At 38.8% G+C, this 24,925-nt stretch overlaps 1 protein-coding gene across 1 annotated transcript in view; it reads right to left on the bottom strand.

The window, feature by feature from the left end:
* Positions 1-5,847: 5,847 nt before the first annotated feature.
* Positions 5,848-24,925, bottom strand: part of LOC132109419 (1-phosphatidylinositol 4,5-bisphosphate phosphodiesterase beta-3-like) — a 157,456-nt gene continuing 138,378 nt past the window's right edge. Inside the window, exons 26-34 of the mRNA XM_059515474.1 lie at positions 24,744-24,779; positions 24,510-24,619; positions 23,954-24,063; positions 9,510-9,669; positions 9,310-9,386; positions 9,114-9,203; positions 8,234-8,294; positions 6,335-6,421; positions 5,848-6,085 (exon numbers count right to left, since the gene is read on the bottom strand). Of these exons, the coding sequence (XP_059371457.1) occupies positions 5,864-6,085; positions 6,335-6,421; positions 8,234-8,294; positions 9,114-9,203; positions 9,310-9,386; positions 9,510-9,669; positions 23,954-24,063; positions 24,510-24,619; positions 24,744-24,779 (953 nt within the window). The 3' untranslated portion in view covers positions 5,848-5,863. The remainder of the gene's footprint in view (positions 6,086-6,334; positions 6,422-8,233; positions 8,295-9,113; positions 9,204-9,309; positions 9,387-9,509; positions 9,670-23,953; positions 24,064-24,509; positions 24,620-24,743; positions 24,780-24,925) is intronic.

Genomic DNA, 24,925 nt, shown 5'->3' with positions numbered 1-24,925 from the left:
CCATCATCCCCGTTCCAAAGAAACCCAAGGACTTAACAACTACAGACCAGTGGCTCTAACGTCTGTCATCATGAAGTTGTTTGAAAAACTGGTTCTGGCTTATCTGAAGGACATCACTGGACCCTTACTGGACCCCCTGCAGTTTGCTTACCGAGCAAACAGGTCCATGGATGATGCAATTAACATGGGATTGCACTTCATCCTGCAACATCTGGACAAAACAGGGACTTATGTGAGGATCCTGTTTGTGGACTTTAGTTCGGCTTTCAACACCATCATCCCAACAGCCCTCCAGACCAAACTGACCCAGCTCTCTGCTCCTAGCTCTATCTGTAAGTGGATCACCAGTTTTCTGACAACAGTGGCAACAGTGAGACTGGGGAAATTCATGTAAAACAGCTGCTCCACCAACACTGGTGCCCCTCAGGGATGTGTTCTCTCCCAATTGCTCTTCTCGCTGTACACCAACAACTGCATCTCTAAAGACCCCTCTGTCAAGCTCCTGAAGTTTGCAGACGACACTACAGTCATCGGCCTCATCCAGGATGGTGACGAGTCTGCTTACAGACAAGAGGTCGAGCAGCTGGTTGTCTGGTGCAGTCTTAACAACCAGGAGCTGAACTCGCTCAAAACAGTGGAGATGATCATGGACTTCAGAAGAAACCCCCCTGCACTCCCCCCACTCACCATCATGAACAGCACTGTGGCTGCAGTGGAGTCATTCAGATTCCTGGGAACCACCATCTCTCAGGACCTGAAGTGGGACAATCACATTGACTCCATTGTGAAAAAGGCCCAGCTGAGGAAGTTTAACCTGCCACAGGAGATGCTGAAACAGTTCTACTCAGCTGTCATTGAGTCTGTCCTGTGTACTTCAATAACAGTCTGGTTTGGTTCAGCAACAAAATCAGACATCAGAAGACTACAGAGGATGGTTCGGACTGCTGAAAGGATTATTGGTACTCCCCTGCCCACTCTTCAAGATCTGTATTCATACAGAGTGAGGTAAAGGGTTCGGAAAATCACTCTGGATCCCTCACATCCAAGTTGCCCCATCTTTGAACTTTTGCCATCTGGCCTGCGCTTCAGAGACGCAAATACCAGGACAGTCAGGCACAAGAACAGTTTCTTCCCCCAGGCAATCTACCTCATTAACAGTAAAATGTTCCCCACTTATGCAATAAAAACATGCATATAATATAACTATAATATAACAACTACTGTATATTACCCTACCCTAAGCACTTAAAACTACTAAACTAAAACTTAAACTATTGAAATCCTTCTAACTTCAAACCTTTAAAACTACTTCAAACTTTCTGGCTAGGCTCTTACAAGCCAACTTTAAGTTTGTCTACAAACTTCACTTATCTAATTGTACAATATGTGATCATGCGGATATTCATAGAAAAACAAGACTGTTTGTGTGTTAGGCCAAGGGTGCCGAAAAACCGGAAAACTCCTTTTTCCAGAGTTTTGCTCCAACCCTAATGTAGCACACCTGAACAAGTTAATCAAGGTCTGAAGGGTTACTAGAAAGCTACAGGTTGGCGAGTTTTAATTAGTGTTGAAGCTGAACTCTGCAGGGCTGCGGCTCTCCAGGACCAGAGTTTGCCACCCCTGATATAGGCTTACTCCAAAATCAAAGGCAGATACTATAAAAAAATAGAAACTCATGGTTATTTATATTATCAAATTTTTTTTTTTTTTTTTTTTTAATGCATTACTTCCCCACTATGTGTGATGGCAGTGAGACGGGAGAGAGCGCTCAAAACTCTTCAGATTGCATTATTTAGCGGAACATTAATATAACAGAATCATTCTCTGTAAAGAAATGAGGTGTGAACATATGAGAATTTATCATATCTTATAGAATCATGGTATGATAATTTATCATATATCTTTTTAAATGTGTGCTTGTTTGGGCTAAACGCTTAATGAAGCTGTTTAAAGTAGCCATGTGATGACAAATTGACACAGTAGCGATTCATGTGGGTGTCCTTCTATGTCAAATAAACATAAATACCACTTTATGCTGTTTGATTATGGCCTGGAAGGTGGTAGTTGGAAGGCTGTCCCTCTTAGCCCTTGCATGCAGTGGAAATGTGGCTAATAGGAATTTCTGACTGGCATAATTAAACAAATCAGACAAACGTAAATGGGCAAATGTGGGGCCCAAGGGCTGCAGCCCAGTCAAGCCCAAATGTAAATCCGGCCATGCACATCACTCATAACCCCACTAATAACCCCAGCCTTAGACACAAATTCATGGTAACACTTTAGTTTAGGGACCAATTCTCATTATTAACTTGCTTATTAGCATGTATATAGCATATTTTATTGTTTATTATTAGCCTACTTAAAAAGCACATATTACTGTCTTATTCTGCATGACCATATTTTAGATCCCTTAATCCTGCCCCATACCTAAACTTATCAAATACCTTACAAACTATTAATTATCAACGAGTTTGAGGCAAAAGTCATAGTTAATAGTGAGAATTGGTCCTCAAAATAAAGTGTGACCACTTGAATGTAAAAAAAAAAAAAAAAAAAAAGAATTCATCGACTGGAACTTAATCTAAAACTATCAAAAATCAAGTAAAACTGAAATAAAAATACACCTTACACTCAAAGTACATGAAACATTAAGTGTAAGGAAGAATATGCTAAATGTTAATAATTTTAAGAAAATAAGAACATTCGTGGAATTAGTAATGACTGAATTTATAAAAAATGACCATTTATAAGTTGACATTGCTATAGGATGATTACATAATTACTATTGGATCTTCAATATCATAATTCTTTCTCATCTTATAAAAGTAGAACTGAAAAAGGCAAGAACAAGCAAGATATTTTTGAAAATGTCATGTATTTATTGAATGTAGTTATATTATTTATTAAGGAAATAAAAATTACATCCAGAGTAATAATTTTCCCTTTAAACAAGGCAGACCAGTACATTATGTACATACAGTGTTAACAAAAGAGACACATGCAGAGAGAGAGAAACTATGAGATATGTACTTGGTTAAAACTGTAACTGAGGCCGAGCAGAAGTTAGCCCTTTGGTAAGCATGTTTTGTCCCTTAAAGTCTGACTGCAGTCCACAGATTTCAATACACACACCAGCATCACTCAGTTTGGCCCACATGTGTGATGGACCAGCCTGACTTATCCCCTGAGGATGTCTGATTATAGACTGAAATTAGCTAATGTCTGCTTTAGATAAAGAGAGAGAGAAAAAACCCTGTACCAAACAACAAACTCAATTTACAGAAGCATTAATAAAAGGTGCTAAAAACAAAACCTGAACCTGAATTTTGTCCCATTTAAGACACTAAAAAGTGGGTTTCTAAATAACATCATTTTTAAAAAGGAAATGGTGTTTTTTGAAATTATAAAATAGCGCCATTCAACCATTACTACGGTCTATACACATAAGAGAACCATAATGTGATATCACATAGGCACAATATATAATCATGCCACTGTAAAGAACAGGAGAATCATAATGTGTTAAAAACCAAGAAATAAATGCCAGACTGTCTGCAGAAGACGGTTCTTAGGATGGCTGTATAGTGTGTGTGTGTGTGTGTGTTGTTGGGACACTAAACCAGCATAAGACGCAAGCAAAAAGACAGACGTCACCCTCAACTTCTCCTCAAGTCAGTAGTATAATTAATTTACATATAAAATGGAATTAATTATATGTAAATTGATATAAACTCATGGTTTTGACTGAAATACAAACATTAATATTTCCAGGTAGTACATACAACACTCCAAAGATAATGAGACATGGAGAGAGGAAATGCTGACATGCAAGTACCGTTTATACCTGTTCATATGGGTATAAAGCTATCAAATTATTATTTGAACACATTATATGGGCTGAGTCATTTAAATTCACACAAACCTCAACCCTCACTTCTCATAGTTAAACATGGTGTTGTCCATTTCACTTCAGCCCTTTTGCCTTCTGGCTTTCTAAACTCTACTGTGCAGTGTCTATTCTCATAGCCAGCGCTTATCTCATACATACAAACAAACACACTTTGTAAATCACACTAAGAAATATCATCATTCAAGCATGGAGAAGAACTGTCATGTGCATGATGCACATTTGGTTATTGTTTGATAATCATAAGTGCTGTAATCATTATCTTTCTTAAAGTGCTTCCATCAAGATCATAATGCACCAAGCACACCAGCATGAATGATGCTCGCTCAACTCCAACTGCCTTAATAATATTCAGCCACAGAGCCCTGAGAGACACAAAGAAAATGAAAAAAAAAGGTGGGGAAAAGACAAACTTGGACATAGAACCAAAAAAACCAAACAAATATATTAAAGTAAAAAAGAAGTGTGTGTGTGTGTGTGTGTGTGTGTGTGGTGGGGGTGGGTATGGGTTTGCACAGCAACCAGATTACAATACGAGAAAGTAAAATCCAACCATCATACATTCCAATGGATTAAAAAAGCCCTGAATTGTGGTGATCAGAGCTAAGCTGTAAAAGTCTTGCTTCAATCTCACATTAAAAACTCATCTCCTATGCTCTGCTTTGTTGTATATTATACAACATGACATTGAATAGACCCTGATAAACCAGACCCGGGATTTTTGTGTAGCGTTCCTGAGATGGGATGTGACGTGAAACTGCACCCAGAACGCGAGTAGATTCAACAGGGTTTGGCCAAAAAAATTAAATAAATGGTGGTGCATGAAGTTTCCTAGACATCACTGGATTTCAGACAGTGTGAGATGTGGGATCACTGCCAGTTACACACCGATTATGGATCAAATTAGATTAAACCAACCACCAGAGAGACAGATAGGGGGATGTATGGGAAAGACAGCGAGTGGGATTATGTGATTTTATAAAGCATTAACTGGGTGAGAGACTTCAAGCGAAGAACTTGCAAATGTGAGGCACTTAAACATTTAAGTGTCTTTGGACACAAAAAAGCACAATATACACTTTTAAGAAAAAAATGTGCAAAAATCATATATTTACGCCTATAGCAGCTTGCCACTGGGACATTCCCCTTGATTCCGACTTGGTACCTTATTAAGCCCTTACTTTAAGTGTACATATTACTACTCTGAAATATTAATATGCACTTTTTTAGGGGTAGACAGGTACAAAGTTGTCCCTTAAGGGTACTGCCAGAGTGGCAAGCAGCACATTTTTCAGACAGTATGCTCGGGCCCAGATCAACATGCACAAGACAGGATGATTCATCGCTGTGAAATGAATTGTGTTGGGGGTGTATAAGCAACAGTCCATCTGGGCATTATAATATAAACAAGTACCTTTTAGAATCAGCATGAGCCTAGCGCTAGCATCACAGCATCCGATTACTGCCAAATTTACACTGCCACCTTCAGGACAACTCACTGGACTACACATAAAGCTGCAAACTGCACAATATACATAAGAAATTAATAGAAAACCCCCATCCCTCTGATTTCCACAGGCATCTTAGGTAAAGGTGGTAGTATGTATGAGAGACCAGACCACATTATTAATGCTAGATAAAATCCACCGTTATGGATTAAAACAGGAATTTAGATGAAAAGAAAGTAAAAAGACATCAGGGTTGATTCAGACAGACAGTGGTAAAATGTTTGTAGCAAAAAAAAAAAACAAAAAAACAAAACACCAACACACAATTCCTCTAAAAATGCATAATTTTTAGCAATACTATATCTATTTTTAAAATCCACTTCGGACAGAAATGGATTAGAGAGAGTGATAAGACAAAACAAAACAAATGGAAGTATCACTAGTACACTCCTGTAGTATCCGTCTCTGACTTGACAGGAGTGTTTCAGGTGGAGGAGGGGTCCAGCAGTTAGGAAGAGATATTGCCCATGCTGCTCCAGCTGTGGTTGGGGGAGGAATAAGGGGATGTGCTGCAGTTAGAGGGGGGGCCAGAGCATGGGCTGTCATTGGCCTGACCCATCAGAGTGTCTTTACGAGAGCCTTTGTTCTCGAGCTCCTGCAGGTACTGTGAGATCTCCTCTGGCAATCGCTTCAGCTCTGCCTCGCAGTCGCGTGTCAGACGGGCCTGATCCTGCAGAGACAGGATGATTCAGAGTGCCATTCAACATTTGAAGGCAGGAGGAAAAAAAGATCCAAGCTCACACATATTATATCTCCTGTAACTATGGTATTTTGTCAGAAAATATAGTTATTATGGTACTGGTACATTTCTGTAAGGGATACTATTTAAGCTTTGCCTTAAATAGGATAAACGATCAGTAAAAGATTTGGAACTAGCATGTCAGGAATGAAGGTGGAATAAATCTTTGTATGGACTAACCATAGGAACCTCCTCCTCTATTTTCTGAAGGATGTCCTTGTGAAGGGCTTTTAACTTCTCTTGACGCTTCCCTTGAGAAACTTCCAGCTACACAAAGAGAGACAAAGAATTTAAGAAATTTATGAGGTAGACAGACCTTGTTTATTTAAACTTTTGTTTGGTATGGCACAAAAAAACTTTGTCCTAACAAGGTGTCGAGCAACAGTGATGACTTTCTGTCCAAAAGTGACTAGACATTCTGTCAAGTGCTTGTCTACTAGACAGCTTTGTGGAGTAGGACCACTCAGATTTTACTCTGGGCAGAGCTACCCCAGCACTGAAATACAAATAGAAACATCTAATATCTTCTGATTGGCTACGATTTTGTTGGTGTTACACACCAAGCTGATGATTGGCGATAGGGAAATGTTGTGCAGCATTAAACATCTGTTGCTGTGTTCCACACCGCTGGCACTGGTTAGATCCACCTGGGTTGCTTTTCGAACAATATAGTATTGTGACTCCATCAATCAGGGGTGCGTTTCCCAAAAGTAACAATGGTCACAAGTTCCATTGTTACTAATAGAGTTCAATGTAACTGCAGTTGTAGTTATTCTGGTTACCCTTTGTTTAATACAGTCTAGTGCCTCCTACTGGTATGGAGAGTTATTTCCTCTCATGTAGGTGCAGTACTTATGTGGCTATTGGCTGTTATGAGGTGTGTTCATGCGCAACTTTTGTAAACCCATGATAGTAATCATGATCACAAGATCTTTGGATTGACTTCCCCCACCTAGAAGAACCAGACTTAAATTCCTTTAAGGGAACTTTTTAACCTCTGGTCTCCACAGAATGTCCTTATATCAAAGAATGGCACAGAAACCTGTCTTTTACAGATGTAGATGCATCAAAATGAACTCAAAAAAGACTTACAAGGAATATCAGTCCATTGCTTAACTCCATATCATATATGTAACCCACACATTTGACTATCATATTTCTAAACACTTATTGTGTATGTCTTTTTAATAACTATTGAATAGTTTAAGGGTTCATATTAATGTTTAGTATGTGTGTGTTTGAATCGTTTTGCTTGAAACGTTTCTGACAATCAATTATTTTTCAAATGTATCATATTCTTGTTATAGGAATCATGTCCAAAATTATACACTGCAAGAGCGGGAAAATTCGGACCATGTGATTGATAAGATAACATATAACATAGGGGCCCTATTTTAACGATCTAAACGCAAAGTGTAAAGCGCACGGCGCAGGTGCACTCAGGACGTGTCCAAATCCACTTTTGCTATTTTAACGACGGAAAAACGTTTGTCGCGCCCGGGCGCATGGTCTAAACGGGTTGTCCCTATTCTCTTAATGAGTAATGGGTGTTTTTTGGGCGTAGCGTGCAATAAATCAATCAGAGTCTCATCTTCCATTCCCTTAAAGAGCCAGTTGCGCTTGTACCATGACGGATTTGCTATTTACAAGGCAGAAGTTGGCAAGCGCAAAGGTATAGTGAAGTGACATTCAGCCAAGTATGGTGACCCATACTCAGAATTTGTGCTCTGCATTTAACCCATCCGAAATGCACACACACAGAGCAGTGAACACACACACACACTGTGAGCACACACCCGGAGCAGTGGGCAGCCATTTATGCAGCGGTGCCCGGGGAGCAGTTGGGGGTTTGATGCCTTGCTCAAGGGCACCTAAGTCGTGGTATTGAAGGTGGAGAGAGAACTGTACATGCACTCCCCCCACCCACAATTCCTGCCAGCCCGGGACTCGAACTCACAACCCTTTGATTGGGAGTCCGACTCTCTAACCATTAGGCCACGACTTCCCCACTATATAAAGATATATACACAAAAATCCAAATAACACTAAATACATAAACTTTTTCACAACTCTACTCACCTGACGGATTAAGCTGACCGAATCATTGATGTGTTTTCTATTGATCTCATTCAGCTCCCTGCTGAGTGAGAGAATGACAGAAGGTTACATTCCTTGTACATTACCATCGAGGTGATGAGAACAATGCTGACCTCTCCAGTGGCTTCATTGATGTTAATAGGTTGATAAGCCTCAGCAGAACATTAATAAATGGTCAAATTTTTCTCTATGATTACCCTTACAGTTTACCTGACAGTTTCAATAATAGGACAATGAAAAATATGGCTGCTTTTAAAGACATCTGTAGGCATCTTAGAACATCTCTGATCAGGATATACTGTAGGTCGGATTGTCAATGGGGACCAAAACAACAGTGAGACATGAGGGTGAGGATGATGAAGACAGAATTTAAATTTTTAGGTGATGTATCCTTTTAAGGCAGATAATGTCCATTCTTTACAATCCATTCACAGGCTACTAATATTTCATTTGCATTTATCGTTCATTTATCATGGTATCGTTAATCCACTGTGCTGCTGAGACAAGCCTCATAAAGGTATCGTTTGCCCAAAAATTTTAATTCATCATTTACTCACCCTTGTGTTGTTTCAAACCTGTAACACTTAATTTCTTTTGTAAGACACAAATTTAGATAAGGTTTTTTTTATGATTTTTCTTTATGAAGTCCATACAGTTGAAGTTAATGATCACTAAAACTGCTGGTTACAAACATTTTTTTAAATATCTTCTTTTGTGTTCAGCAGAAGATAAAGTTTTGCATGTATGGAATGAAAAGAGAGTGAGTAAATTATGACTGAATTAAAAAATTTTTGGGGAAACTAACCTCTTAACCTAGACTGTCACCTGCACTGTCCTTGAGATGAGAAAAGCCATTACTCACGCCTCAGCCTTGTCCTTTTCTGCTTTCTTGGCCTCAGTGATGCTGTTCTGCCTCTTCCTGTCCAGAATCTTCTGTAACTCTTTCTTCTCTCTGCAAGCAGAAATGTGACATTTTAACATTCGTCAACAAACACAAAAATGCACCTCAAACACACACACACACACACACACACACACACACACACAAAATGTCTTACTTGTCACACACTTCCTTGAGTTTCTTGATCTGGGTTGCTTGGCAATCTTGGGCGATTTCCATCAGTTTCTGATTGGCCTGATACAGAAGCACAGAGTCACAAAAGAATAAGCATTTTTAGCAGTGTGTTTGTGTGTGAGAGTAGTGCCTAGCAGACCAACTGTGATCGCTGTGTCTTTGAGATGTTGTTGTGCGTCATACCTCTTTGAGGTAGAATTGTTTAGCCTCTTTCTCTGTCTGATGTTGTGCATGTCTAAGCACAAGAAGCTCCTGCATGTGCTCCTCTCTTAAATGCTTCATCTGTGTGTGCAGCTCCTGACTCAGTTTGTTCAATTCCCTCTGCTCCGGCTCCTCTGATCCACTGCACACACACAAATAGCAAATACCCATTTAATATTAATGTAATTAAATAGTAATGAATGAATGACTCAATCACAAAAATATTCAAAATTATTCAAAGCAAACTGTTGAACCAATCGTTCTTATTCTACACTACATCTAGGTCACTAATAAAATAAGTAAATTTGTGATAGTGAGCATGTGAAAATGGTTCTAAAAGGTCAGATGTTCTATGAAAGATAAGTGTTTGATATAGGGGGTACAACTGTTGCATTAGTCCAAATAAATAGATTATGATCCACAAATAAATGTAAAGAGATTTACAAAAAAATTAAACATAATGATAAATAAATAGAATGAGATCCACAAATAAAGTTAAAGTTTGAGTTTCTCAAATATTAAATTCATAAATAAATAAAATGACATTTGCAAACTAAAAATATATTCACAAATACATTTTGAAGTCACAAACACAACTTTGCCTGCCATTAATTTGTGAATCGCATCCTGTACATTTGTAGATCGCTGCATGCATTTGTGGATTTTGTGACATTTCTTGTGTCAAGACGCTGACAATCCATGAACTCTACCCACCATCTACTCAAACAAATCAGAAAACAGCCACATTTCGCTGATCAATCATAGCGCGTTCTCGCTATAACCAACCACGTTTTGCTTTGCAATCAATGTGGTCTCTTCCTGAAATAACTTCATTCATAAAATGCATTGGCTCAAATAGGAAATATAATGGCCATAAAAACTGATACATTAAAAGTCTAAAATTTGATTAAATTTTTTTGATCAGTAGACTGTGTATTAAGCCAAGCCACAGTACATTATACATGCCTTTGAAAATGCCAGAGAAACAGCGCTTTAAATCACAGCTATGGAAACAATGCTGTATTGAACACAAACACGTTATGGAAGCGTCATTCTAAATGGAAAGAAAAGCATCAATAAGTACCTGACTAATAAATTACTGGATTCAACCACGATAGACGTGTGTTTGTGTACTCAGCCTGGTCAAGGCTGCAATTTAAACCAGGAAAATCTAGGAGCCTCTGCATCCTGAAAGGAAAGCTATCAAGGAACTTCAGTATTCAAGGGGCCAAAATTCCAACTATTGAAGAACAAAAAATTCTGTGCTTGGGAAAAAGCTATGATTACACTCTGAGGAACAGCATCAATCTCAAGGAGACTATAGCTCAAATCTGGTTTAAGGAAATTGATAACAGCCAGCTGCACAGGAAGGTTTAAGGTATGGTGCTTTCATTATGGCATCATACCTAGATTACAGTGGCCATTCTTGCTTCAGGTGGAAGCAATGGAGAAGCTGTGTAGTACATTTTTATGAAGATGGTTGGGTGCTCCTCCAACTTTGAGCTCATTCAATCTGTACAGCAAGACCTCCAAGCTCCGGTTACAAGTCTCCTCAGATGTGGAAGTATTTAAAGTCACCAAGGTGAGATCTGTCAGCACTCTGCCACTTGTCTAAGGATGAGAAAGTTTTTCATGCTAACATGAAAGTCCAGTGTGACAGGAAGTGGAAGCTGCAAGAAGCAGTGAAGGAAGCGGAATCATATTGGAAACACCAGAAAATCATTGGTGTGGTCTGTCAAGGTCAACTGGGATTGGGATACAATCAATTTGCCGATGCCAAAGGAAGGAGGACACTTGTGGTACAAATGGTTAGAGAGGCAACAGAAGAAAACCGGCATATAAGGGCAGTAGGGCTTGCCTCTTAAGGGCAGTGGATGCAATGGGATCAGGCACTTGAATGCTCATTGTCCTGGAACGAACTCTGCAGTGCCGACCAGGGCAAATTAACCTCTCTCTTGCGTGCTGAAGCTGCCTTATTACCAACTCCAAACAATTTTAAGATCTGGGGCAAAGACAAGGATCCATCCTGCCATCAGTGTGGAGCAGCATTGTGTACCCTGAACCATATTTTAACAGGATGTCCCAAGGCTCTAGGAGAAGGACGCCTCAGATGGAGACATGATAAGGTCCTTGGTATAATTGGCAAATGGACAGACCTACAAAGGATTAAAGCCAATGAACATAAGACTGAGGAAAGCCACCGGCGATATAGCAGCAGCAGCAGAGACTGGCTCAAGGTGGTTATGGTTGGGATTCCCAACAATACCATTATGCTGATCATGCTGCCACCAATGGCTACCAAGAATATCACATCCGTAGTTGCTCTCGCAGTTCCTGCTTGTGGCAAAGCATCATTAATGTTTATTTCACCTAATAGGTTAAATTACCGTCACACAACAGCCAACATAACAGCATTTTTCAGTTTTTCAGTGAAGCAGATATGAGCAGCTATGTAGATCTAACAATGTATATAGCATTAAAAATAATAAGTTCAAACATTAATTAAAAGCAGGGTTCTGACCCAGTTCAAGGAAACAAACGAAATTTTGACAGGAACAGAACCAGAAACGAAATCAAATTTTATAGTTCCGAACAGAATCGAAAATCGAGAATCGAGAGGTATCAGCTTCACCTTAATTTTTTTTTTTTTTTGGGATTGACATTTTTATAGCCTAAACTTTAGAGGATTTGTTTTGGAGAGAAACTAACAACTGTTAGACATAATGCGTGATGTGTAATGTGTAATGTGGCACACATGGGTCAAATGAAAACCCCATAGACCTGTTTGGCAAGATCTTTATTTTGTTTGTTTTACTTAGAAGCAGTAACATGGAAGGTGCACATCCCATGGTGACTGTGGGGAATGTGAAACATTCAATATAGTTAAAATCCAAAAAATGTGTGAATAGTAACATGTGTTTCGTTTCTTTGTCTTACCGGTTCCTGGAAAGCCTAAAAAGGAGTGGCCAGCAAACAGGAAACCAGTTTTATGGCATCCTGAAGGGGATGAGTTACACAATTAAGGATGTGTGGATTAAAATGTCTTTTACATGTATGCTTTGAATTATTAGGGAGAGTAGCCTTTGGTTAAAGGAGAACTTTATCTTGGGTGTGACTTGTGAGGTTGAAAGTCTATGTGAAGTGTGAAATGTACTGTTTAACAAGTGGAGTGTTATGATTGGTCCGTTTGAATACTAAGGGAGGGGGTCAAGAGTATAAAAGAGCGATGGAAGTGTTTGAACAGAAGACGGGTGTTTGTTGGAACAGTAGCCAACCATTTAGTCTTTTCTTTAGTTTTTCTGTTATGTCTCGAGTTGTACTTTAAATAAGTGTTTTTTCCTGGGTTAAACCTGCCCATTTATTGGATAGGTTGCCTTGGTTTTCGGAATGTCTATTTGAAACTTGTGGATCCCAAAAATAAAAAAAGGACTTTCCATGGACTTTTTCTGGAGTGTTGCCACTTCATTAGCTGTCAGTTAGCCACTGCGTCGACCATCTTACCACATAATGTTTGTGAACATTTTGCTTTAGACTACAGGCATTTGAGCCTTCATTATTTCGGAAAGTAATAGGGCTAATAATAAAATGCAACGTGAGCAGTGACTTACGTTTTTTTTTTTTTTCACTCAAAACGCAATCTTATTATTATTTTTTCTTAAACATTGCAGCAAACATTTTTAAATATATTAAAAATAATTTGTCTTTAAAGTGTTGATAGGTTTTTTTTTTCTTTAAGTAGCCTACATTTGGCCAGAAAAGATCTAGAAAAGATGATGATGTATTGGCTGTGACCAGCCGCAGTGGGTTATTAACTAATGTTAGATCACTATTTTTTCCTTTTCTTTTTGAGTAAAGAAAACGCTGTCCTTTATTATTATTATTATATTATTATTATTGTAGGGAGTGAAATTTAAGGTTAAAATTAATGTTCTATACCTTTATAAATAAGATGTAAAGGTAATATCGCGAGAACAGAGACCCGCAATTAGAATTGCGGGAGAGAATAGTCTGCACGCAGTAGTGAGAGGTAGAGAGAGAGAGAGATGACGCACACTGTGTAATCAGATGTGGATAATTCCTGATGTTCACCTCTTCATATTTAATAAATCAGGTGTTATGATCTGCCGAGCTCCCTGTCAGTGTCCTCCTTCCAACAAAGCCAAGAGTCCACGAGCTAGTGCGCGGTAAGAACTGTAAAGCCTGCATATACAAACGACGTGCATTACATTATTACATTAGGCAAATTATAGGCAAATATTGTTTTTAAAAAATAACGTTATTAACCGGTATTTCTTCCACCCGAACCAGTTTCGGAACGATAATAATATCAGAGGAACGCAGGAACAGAAACGTTAAAATTTTGATTCTGCTCAGAGTGAATGTGGAAGATTTTTATTAATAAGATTTTAGTATAATCAATGTGAATCCAGCCATTTTTGTTGCTAGTTATTACTCCATTATAATCCCATAGGTTAAGTATAGAAAGGAATATGCCTACGTGGCCAGATTGTTCCAAAACAAGTAGGGGGCCCCTTCTCCCTATGGAGGTATCAAAATTGTAAGCATAAGGAAAAGTCTGACTATTTGGAACGCCCTGTATACGGTATATAATGAGATGCCACCTAGCATTCGGGTGATCTTCTCGCAGAGAACATCTCCGCTTCGTTTCTCTCTGAAATAAAGTCTATCTTCTGGAAACAAAACCCCGAGACTGTGTGATTCCTCAGATCCATGGCAGATGAAAATACACTACATTTGGCACCCGAACAGGGACAGGAAAGGAGCAGCAGAGTGGACGACCGCTTTTGAAGTGACCGATGAGCAACACACACACAGTGGTGGCCACCATAGAATAAGGTAAGCATTTTTGCTTATATAATTAGTGTGTGTTGTTGACCGGTCAGTTCTGAGCGGTAAGGTCACTTAAAATCTGCTCTTCCAAGTTTAGAACTAAATAAATAAATAAAAATGGGGTGTTTTGTTTCCAGAAGAAAAACTGCATGCACATATTTGGTTTACTGAAAGGTCCTTGATAGGTGACCTAATTTTAATCTAGATAGTCTAGGCAGAAATACATTGCATGCAATGGTCTGTTTATTGTAGACTGGGCCTAAAAGGGACAGCAATAAACGTGAAACAGATGTAGTATAGAAAGCGTGGAAAAGTCCTTTGGATACCGCTCTGTAGAAGTTGTAAGATACAGAGGTCTGAACGGGAAGGCAGAAATCCTGCAAAGTACTGCATTTTACTGTGTTGAGGAAGTGCATCAGTGAAAGAGCGAGTAGAACTGACAGGTCTGTAGAGTACTCTGTTTTAATGTATGTTTTAAATGTAAGTGTCTGTGTGACTGGCTGTGGTTGTATGAGAAAATAGACTCTATATCTGGCGGAGCAAGAGGTGCTCTCCTCTCCTGGACCATCACTTGAGTGTGATTAGGCTACAGAGAGGGGCGTGGTTGGTGTTAAGAAAGGATGAGTGCATGAGCCCTAAAACAATAAAGTGAATTGAATGAATGATGTTTTAGAGAAAAAAAAAAAAAAAAATGTTCCAAGAAATGGACTGTGCAAAATATAAAAATAATAATATATTAATTAAAATAAGATTTGCATTTATTATTTAATAACGTGTCTTAATAGATGAATGTAAAATATGCATGTGCTTAAAAACTTAACTCTAATATGTGAAGACATCTAAAATGTCTAAAATATCTTTTTATCCCTGGGACACAGTATGAAAGTTAATCCATTACAGAGTTTCAGAGATTGGGCTTGAGTTAACTAAAAAAAAATAACTTGTGTAGTGTAATGCGGAATGAGAGCAAGGTTGGGTGACCAAGTTAATAGACATTTTGATTCAAAAACCATAGGCATTTTATAATAGGAAGGGAACTAATTGCTTAAATATTTAAATTAAATTATTATATTTACAATAATAGGAATTATTTTATGTTGGTTAGGAAACATTAATTCACCAATACCAGATTATTCTGAATCATGTATGCAAATTTAGAAGAAAAATTATGATTGAAGTCTTTATTTTACAATATGCATTGTCATGCTGTTATAAAAGGAAGGATTTTTTTGCAGTATACTTAGATAATAAAGGTAGCTGATTTCTGCATTTTGCAAAGAAAAGAAAATGCTATTTTCCTGCAATGAATAACTTGCTTTACTAACATAGAATAAGAGAACTGCTGTTTTCAACCAGATGTTTTTATTTTTATTAAGGGACCACTGAAAGAGGAGGTTGAAAATTGAAAATTAGAAAAAGAGCTGACTGCTCAGACACAAATTGGTCGGAAATGACATAGATACATTTGATTAATGCAGTCTGAGTGTTAAAATTTCAGATGACTTCTGGAACAGTGCCTTGACACAGGGAAGCAATGAACTGGAGTCTGTAAAGTGGCAAAGCAGCAAACACAGCTGCAGAGAGAAGAAGAGGGAGGGGCTGACGGATGTTCCCCTCCCCTCCTGAAAGAGGAGAGCACTCTTCAGCAAGGAGAAAGACTGAATTAAAGCAGGAAAGGTGAATCTTTCACTTGAGAATTTTCCTGAGGGTGAAAAGAACATTATGAAATGCAAAACTCTGGCAGAAAGTAACCAGAAGCCAGACTGACAAGCAGCAAAGAAACAACGGAGACCATACACCACAACATCAGGTCTTTGAGTGCCTTCACAGACTGACGACCCAGTGCAACAGCCCAGGCTGATGATGTAACCAGCATCTCCCGCACGGATGTGGCTGGCGGGCTGTATTGTACACGGCGACCTGCCCCAGGGGGCGCCTGAGGCGGAGGTGTTAATTAACGGCCGTCCAGTCCAAGCCCTCCTAGACTCCGGCAGTGCGGTTTGCTTAGTGCAATCTCACATCCTCACGCCATGCGGAGAAAACAAAGCTACCTGCCCCATCAGCTGCGTGCACGGAGACACATGCCATGTCCTGCAACGCGTCCTGCCGAAAGACTCTGCAACGCATAGTGAGAGCAGCTGAGAAGATCATTGGTGTCTCTCTCCCCTCCCTCCAGCACATTTACGGAACACGTCTCACTCGCAAAGCCCTCTGCATCGCAGGTGATCCCACCCACACGTCACACAGCTTCTTCAGTCCGTTGCCATCAGGGAAAAGACTGCAGAGTCTCCAGGCCAGCACCAGCAGACTGAAGAACAGCTTCATCCACCAGGCTGTAAGGAAGCTGAACTCCATCCCGAACTTGCCCCTCTTCTGCCCCAGGCACCACTGAACTATGACACCCCTCCCAGATCCCCCCCCACTAATATATGATGACATGCACCAGTCACTTTGTGCAGCATTAGTCTGCTCACTACCTCATTCTCCATGGAACTGATGTCATTCCACTACCTCATCAGTCAGTTAAATAAAATAACTGCTCTTGAGCCCTGTCACTTTAATCAGACTTAATAAGCTTTTGTTTTTGCACTAAAAAAACCTTTTATCTGCACTGTTGTTTACTTCATTGATTTGCACTCTATCTGCCATTTGCCTTGCGCTGCTTTATTTAACTTTTTTTTTATTTTATGTTTTTTTTTTACATTCCCTTATTGTATAGTTGTATCTACATTTTATATTTGATCTAGATTTTTAGGCTTTAATGTAAATGTTATCTTTGTGCACCGGGGGTCTGAGAGTAACGCAATTTCTATTCTCTGTATGTATGTACTGTACATGTGAAAGAATTGACAATAAGCAGACTTGAAAATAGAAATATTGGTCACTCCATTTTGTTTAAAAGGCAATTTTCTAAGGCTAGACTGAATAAAATAATAATTAATAAAAAATTATTCCAAAGATCCAAAATCTAGTCACGGGTGATAATACAGTGTGACTTATTTAGTCGCTAGGTGGTGTTAACTAATAAAACTGAATTATAGAGTAGGATAAAAAAAATCAAATGTGAGACTTATTAAGTCTCAAAGGGGAGAATATGTGGAAGATTTTTTTTTTTATAAGATGTTAATGTATAATCAATGTGAATCTAGCCATTTTTGTTGCTAGTTATTATTCCATTATAATCCCATAGGTTAAGTATTAGAGGAATATGCCTACTTGGCCAGATTGTACAGACTAGATGAGAAACATCTGGTCAGACATACAGAAAGGGCCTTTCTCTATTCCAAAACAAGTAGGGGGCCCCTTCTCCCTAGGGAGATAAGCATAAGGAAGTCTGACTATTTGGAACGCCCTGTATACGGTATATAATTAAATGCCACCTAGCATTCGGGAGATCTTCTCGCAGAGAACATCTCTGCTTCGTTTCTCTCTGAAATAAAGTCTATCTTCTAGAAACAAAACCCCGAGACTGTGTGATTCCTCAGATCCATGGCAGATGAAAATACACTACATGAACCGATTGAATTTTTTTTCCGTTTTCAACCCCTGATTAAAAGTAATTACACATTTTTCCCCATTTTTTTTGGGAGGAAAAAATATTGGTGGGTTCTTTTTAAATCTGGCGCAGGTGTGGTCAAAATAAATAGATATAAATGTAAGACTAGATCACGCAAAAAATATTTCACATGAATCAGTTTTATTTGTAAATGTTAACTACCACCCGCTGTACTACACACAAAAGACACCAATTACCTGCGGGTGTCACTGTTGGTCAGTGTTATTCCTGCTTCCTGCTGGCCTTGCTGCTGTTTGTGATTGTAGCTCCATGTAGCTTTGTTTTTTTCTGTAGAATCTTTATCTTACTATCACTCTCTGTTGTTTAAGGTGATAAAATATGACTTAATTCCCACCATATTTCTGATATTATCTATCAATCTAATCTGATTAATTTGATCGTTCACTCTTATTTTAAACCTGTGAGTGCAGTGCAACTGCATCACGTTAGCACTCTTTAGCTTGTCATTAGCGTTTCCATTCATGCCTATCGCTGTCTACTTTTCTCCTATGCTCTCTCTCGCTACTCTCTCTCTCTCCAGTTTTTCACAAGTTCATCAAACAACTGTGGTAAGAATATTTCATCAAGCACGGTGAGTAATGGCTTCTCCTGCTATTGTTATTTGCACTGCTTGCCACATGTACAGTTTATCTATCTCTGTCGGTGATGAGGGATTCACTTGTGATAAATGCAGGGAAATAGTTAGGCTGACAGAGAAGATTTCAGAATTAGAGACATGCATCCAAACTTTAATTGAGGACAGTAAGAATGTAAGGGCTCTAGATACGGCGTTGGATGCGTATAGCTCAGGGAGTCCTGTACATTGTTTGGTTCCGGCAACAGAGCCCCCGCAGCAGGGCAACTGGGTGACAGTGAGGCGGCATAATCGTGGGTCAAAACACTGCTTTTCTGTTTCGATCAAAACATTAAACAGGTTCTCCCCACTCAGTGATGCACCCACTGAGAAACCTGATGATAGTGCTCTAGTTATTGGGGATTTTATTGTACGGAACGTGAATATAGAGACACAAGCCACCAGAGCCAAATGTTTACCGGGAGCCAGAGTGCCTGACATCTTGGCAAATTTAAAAGTGCTGGCTTAATGCTAAACGTAAATACAGTAAGATTGTAATTCATGCGGGCGCTAATGATGTTCGACTTCGCCAGTCGGAGATCACTAAAAATAAAATTAAAGAGGTGTGTGAACTTGAAACTATGACACTGTAATATGCTGGTGATGAGATGCATAGCAGATTGTCATCACTCAATGGCTGGATGTCTAAGTGTTGCCCGCAGAATAACATAGGTTTCATAGACAATTGGACGAGCTTTTGGGGCAGACCTGACTTGTTGAAAAGAGATGGTCTTCATCTCTCCTGGGGTGGTGCTGCTTTTCTCTCTAGAAATATGGCACATAGTCTTAGAGTGTGAACTTGACTAACAGGGGCCCAGGTCAGGAAGCAGACAGACTGGCTAAACCGACCGTCTGCTAGCCGCCTCACGTCACAGAGGTCTGTTAATTCTCAGCAAAAATAGAGACTCTTTCATCTAGATATCACACTATAGAGACGGTGTCGGTTCCCCGAACTAGAAAATACAAAAAACGTCCAAACCAATTTAAGAGTAACAATTTAATTGAGGTTCAACAAATAAAAAACAGACGCAATACGGATAAACAAATGATAAAGCTTGGCTTATTAAATATGTCCCTTTCTACAAAAGCACTTTTTGTAAATAATATGATCACTGATCATAATCTAGATGTGCTCTTGTTTGACAGAATCCTGGCTAAAACCTGATGATTACATTATTTTAAATGAGGCTACCCCCATTACTGTTATAATCATGAGCCTCATCCATAAGGCAAAGGGGGAGGTGTTGCTTCAATTTATAACAATGTTTTCAGGATTTCTCAAAGGGCAGGCTTCAAGTATAACTCGTTTGAAGTAATAGTGCTTTATATAACTTTATCCAGAGAAAGCAATGTTTATGATAAATCCCCTGTGATGTTTTTACTGGCTACTGTTATACAGGCCACTAGGGCACCATGCAGACTTTATTAGAGTTTGCTGATTTTAGTTAGTGCTGGCTGCAGATAAAGTTTTAATAGTTGGTGATTTTAATATCCATGTCGATAATGAAAAAGGTGCATTGGGATCAGCATTTATAGACATTCTGAACTCATACTGACCTACTCATTGTCGAAATCATACTCTAGATTTAATACTGTCACATGGAATTGATATTAGTTTTGTGCAAACTTCATATAGCTAAAACTGTAAATTCTTCTTGTTACAAGTACTGTAGAACCATCACTTCTACCACAAAAGACTGCTTATAAGTAATCTTCCTGGTGTATCTGAATTTCTTAGCATATCCAAAACCTCAGAACAACTTGATGATGTAACAGAAACTATGGACTCTCTCTTTTCTAGCAATTTAAATATAGTTGCTCCTTTACGCTTAAGGAGGGTAAACGAAAACAGTCTGACACCATGGTATAATGAGCACACTCACAGACTAAAGAGAGCAGCCCGAAAAATGGAGCACAGCTGGAGGAAAACAAGACTAGAGGTATTTCGTATTGCTTGGCGGGAAAGTAACCTATCCTACAGAAAAGCATTAAAAACTGCTAGATCTGATTACTTTTAGTTTCTTTTAGAAGAAAATGAACATAACCCCAGGTATTTATTCAAAACAGTGGCTAAATTAACAAAAAATAAAGCATCAACAAGTGTTGACATTGCCCAACATAACAGCAGTAATGACTTTACGAACTGCTTTACTTCTAAAATCGATACTATTAGAGATAAAATTGTAACCATTCAGCCGTCAGCTACAGTATCGCATCAGACAGTGCACTATAGGAATTCCAGTCAGGATTTAGACCATGTCATAGTATTGAGACTGCTCTCCTTAAAAGTTAAAAATGACCTGCTCTTATCATCTGATTGTGGTTGTATCTCTATATTAGTGCTACTGGATCTTAGTGCTGCATTCTACACTATTGACAACACCATTCTTTTGCATAGACTAGAACACTTTGTTGACATTAATGGAAGTGCATTAGCATGGTTTAAATCGTACTTATATGACCGCCATCCATTTGTAGTAGTGAATGAAGAGGTATCATATCGATCACAAGTGCAGTATGGAGTACCCCAAGGCTCAGTACTAGGGCCATTACTCTTCACTCTTTACATGTTACCCTTGGGAGATATCATCAGGAAACACAGTGTTTGACGTGTTTTGCTGATGATACTCATCTCTATATTTCTTCATGGCCCGGTGAAACATACCAATTTGAAAAACTAACGGAATGCATAGTCGATATAAAAAACTGGATGACAAGTAATTTCTTACTGCTAAATTCTGAAAAAACAGAGGTGTTAATTATAGGACCTAAAAACTCTGCATGTAATAACCTAGAACGCTATCTAAGACTTGATGGCTCCTCTGTCAATTCTTCTAAAACAACATTTTTTCATCTCAAAAATATATCTAAATTACGGCCTATGCTCTCAATGTCAAATGCAGAAATGTTATTCCATGCATTTATGACTTCAAGGTTAGATTATTGTAATGCTTTATTGTTTGTTTGTTCTGCACACTTAGTTCTATTTGGTGAACTGGTTCAAAAAGATCCGGTTACATCGAACGATTAGTTCGCGAACCGGATATCACAAACTGCTTTGTTTTGAACTCTCTCACAACAGACACGGTACAATTACATAATTTTGATTTTTGGGTGAACTATCCCTTTAAAAAGCGCTGAATGGTTTAGCACCTCAGTACTTGAATGAGCTCTTGTTACATTATATTCCCCCACGTCTGCTGCATTCTCAAAACCCAATTTGATAATACCTAGAATATCAAAATCAACGACGGGTGGCAGATCCGTTTCTTATTTGGGGCCTAAACTCTGGAATAACCTACCTAACACTGTTGCAGTTTAAATCTAGATTAAAGACCCATCGCTTTAACCTGGCTTACACATAACACACTAATATGCTTCTAATATCCAAATCCATTAAAGGATTTTTAGGCTGCATCAATTAGTTAAACCGGAACCGGGAACACTTCCCATAACACCCGATGTACATCATTAGAAGAATGGCATCTATGCTTATATTAGTCTGTTTCTCTCTTATTCCGAGGTCACCGTAGCCACCAGATCCAGTCTGTATCCAAGTCAGAGGGTAACTGCAGCCATCCGGATCCAGTACGTATCCAGACCAGATGGTGGATCAGCACCTAGAAAGGACATCTACAGCCCTGAAAGACAGCGGAGACCAGTACAACTAGAGCCCCAGATACAGATCCCCTGTAAAGACCTTGTCTCAGACAACCATCAGGACAAGACCACAGGAAACAGATGATTCTTCTGCACAGTCTGACTTTGCTGCAGCCTGAAATTGAAATGCTGGTTTCGTCTGGTCAGAGGAGAACTGGCCCCCCAACTGAGCCTGGTTTCCCCCAAGGTTTTTTCTCCATTCTGTCACCAATGGAGACTCGGTTCCTTGCCGCTGTTGCCTCTGGCTTGCTTAGTTGGGGTCACTTTATTTACAGCGATATTGTTGACTTGATTGCAAATGATTGCACAGATACTATTTAAACTGAACTGAGATAATGACATCACTGAATTCAATGATGAACTGCCTTTAAATGTCATTTTGCATTATTGACACACTGTTTTGCTAATTAATGTTGTTCAGTTGCTTTGACGCAATCCTTTTTGTTTAAAGCGCTATATAAATAAAGGTGACTTGACTTGACTTGTCTTGACTTGACATACACATACAGTAATGCTGAGACAGGTACCCAGATGGTCATTTTGGTCCATAATTTATATTTTATACGTATATATACGTGTTGTGCCCTATATTTTAGAAGGCTAAATAAGCCATGCCTTACGTTGTGTTTCTACTCGCTGTCGTGCTGCACTGCAACAGCTGTAACTGCAACTGGATGCATCAATGCAAATGTGAAAATCATTTGTCCTTCATCGTGTCATGCATCATCCAAAGACAGCATCGCATTAGATTTCTATTTGCTTTGGAAGCGTCGCGAGGGTATTGCTGATGATGTTCAGGATCTGTGACTAATCATAAATTGTGTATAATCCTTATTCACCGATCCTGATGGAAAAATAAAGAATCCTTACACTCCAAATATCTTTTGGAAAAATGTTTTAACCACAAAAACAGCACTTCAGCTCAATTTGAACAAAGTGTCCATAGAATGCAGTTCCTTACAGGGGTGCAAACTGCCCTGATTTTGAAGCAAAACGTGATTGGTTATAGCGAAAACGTGGTATATACTGTACGATTGGTCAGCGAAGTGTAGCTGTTATATGATTGACTTGAGTATACTGTGGTCCATATATTTGTGGATTGTCAGCTTCTTGAAGCTAGAAATATTTCAAAATCCAAAAATGCATTCTTGATCTACAAATACACGACACGATTCACAAATGAATGCCAAGCAAAGTTGTGTTTGTAGAATAAAAAGATATTTGTAAATATATATTTTTATTTGCAAGTCTCATTTTTTTTTTTGTGAATTCATGTTTGTGAAACTAAGATTTATTTGTGGATCTCGTTCTATTTATTTTGCGAGTATGTTTTGTCTTTGTTAATCGCTTTACATTTATTTGTGGATTATAATCTATTTTATTTGGAATAATGCAACAATTCTACCCCCATAGTTTGGCTTCTCATGCAACTTATAACTACATAAAGCAGTCTGTGTTTAACCACTGGTGTCACTCCCTGCTTTAAACAATGTAAAATATCCATCAGAGGCTCTGAGCTCATACTCTTCCTTTATTCTCTGTTAAACACGTGAGGACTGAACATTCATTTCAGTTTGCCTGCTTTACCACTCTGAGCTTCTGACCTCTTGATCTCTCTATGATCATGGTATGATTTACAGCAAACAGTTGACACTCAAGCACAAGATTCACCTGGCAAAAATAAATTAAGGTCAAAAGGTCAACGTTGACTCTAAATGTCCTCACTTTTTCTTCAGACTGGAGCGCAGACGCTTCTCCACCTGACTCCGTCTCCTCTGGAGGTCAGAGTTCAGCTGATTACAGCGAGTCCTTTCTTCCTTACTGAGAGCCCACATCTGAAACACAAAAACACATCTTTTAAGTTATTGTTGACCAACTTAAAGATGTTGGGAAATCTGCATGGGGAAATCTTTTGCCCCCATATCAAAATCACAATTGCATGGATTCCTACAATAATGACTGAATTTTGTTAGCAAAATTTCGCTAGACAAATGGGAAATATATCTGCACGATCTGATTTGATACATTTACAACTAGAAAGCATAACAACTAAGGCAAGACATGCTAGCTACATGTTCAGACATACTAGCAAAGCCTAGCAATGTGCTAAAACACCCTCTAGCCAGGCCTTCTCAACCTAACATCAAAGTTGGTCTGGACTGAACCATTTTATGTAGTTAAAAATATATGCGCATATCTGGGTAAAAATTTAACCCTTGATGGTACATTCCCTACATAACATGTAACTGCAAGTGGTGTTGCAGTATAGAGTGCTTCTGACCTTTTTGAGATGTTTCTTTTTCAGCTCCTTGAGTTCCTTGCATTGCTTCTTCAACAGCTTCAGGTAGGAGTTGTGCTGCTTGAGCTCATCAATGGACTGAGGTTCGATTACTGCAAAACACAGACAGACATACACCATGTCCATGATCTACAACACTTCTCAGCTCTTCGCAGAGGACGAATGACTGGTGAAGACTGATGAAAATGAGCATACATGAGGGTGAGTGGATCTTACCGTTAAGAATATTGTTGACTAAATCTTCTTTTTGGCCTACAATATATTACAAACAAACATTCAGGTCACTTAATGGACATGACATGCATATTCATAAGTAGAAATTGTGATTAATGGTTCAGTATGTATTGCTGTTTTGAGATCACTATTTCTGTACGGTTCAGTTTAAAAGTGTGTGTGTG

The sequence above is a fragment of the Carassius carassius genome, chromosome 2 (assembly GCF_963082965.1).
Source record: "Carassius carassius chromosome 2, fCarCar2.1, whole genome shotgun sequence".
NCBI lineage: Eukaryota > Metazoa > Chordata > Actinopteri > Cypriniformes > Cyprinidae > Carassius > Carassius carassius.
The sequence above is the reverse complement of the archived record's forward strand: the minus strand, read 5'-3'. Positions and strand labels throughout refer to the sequence as shown.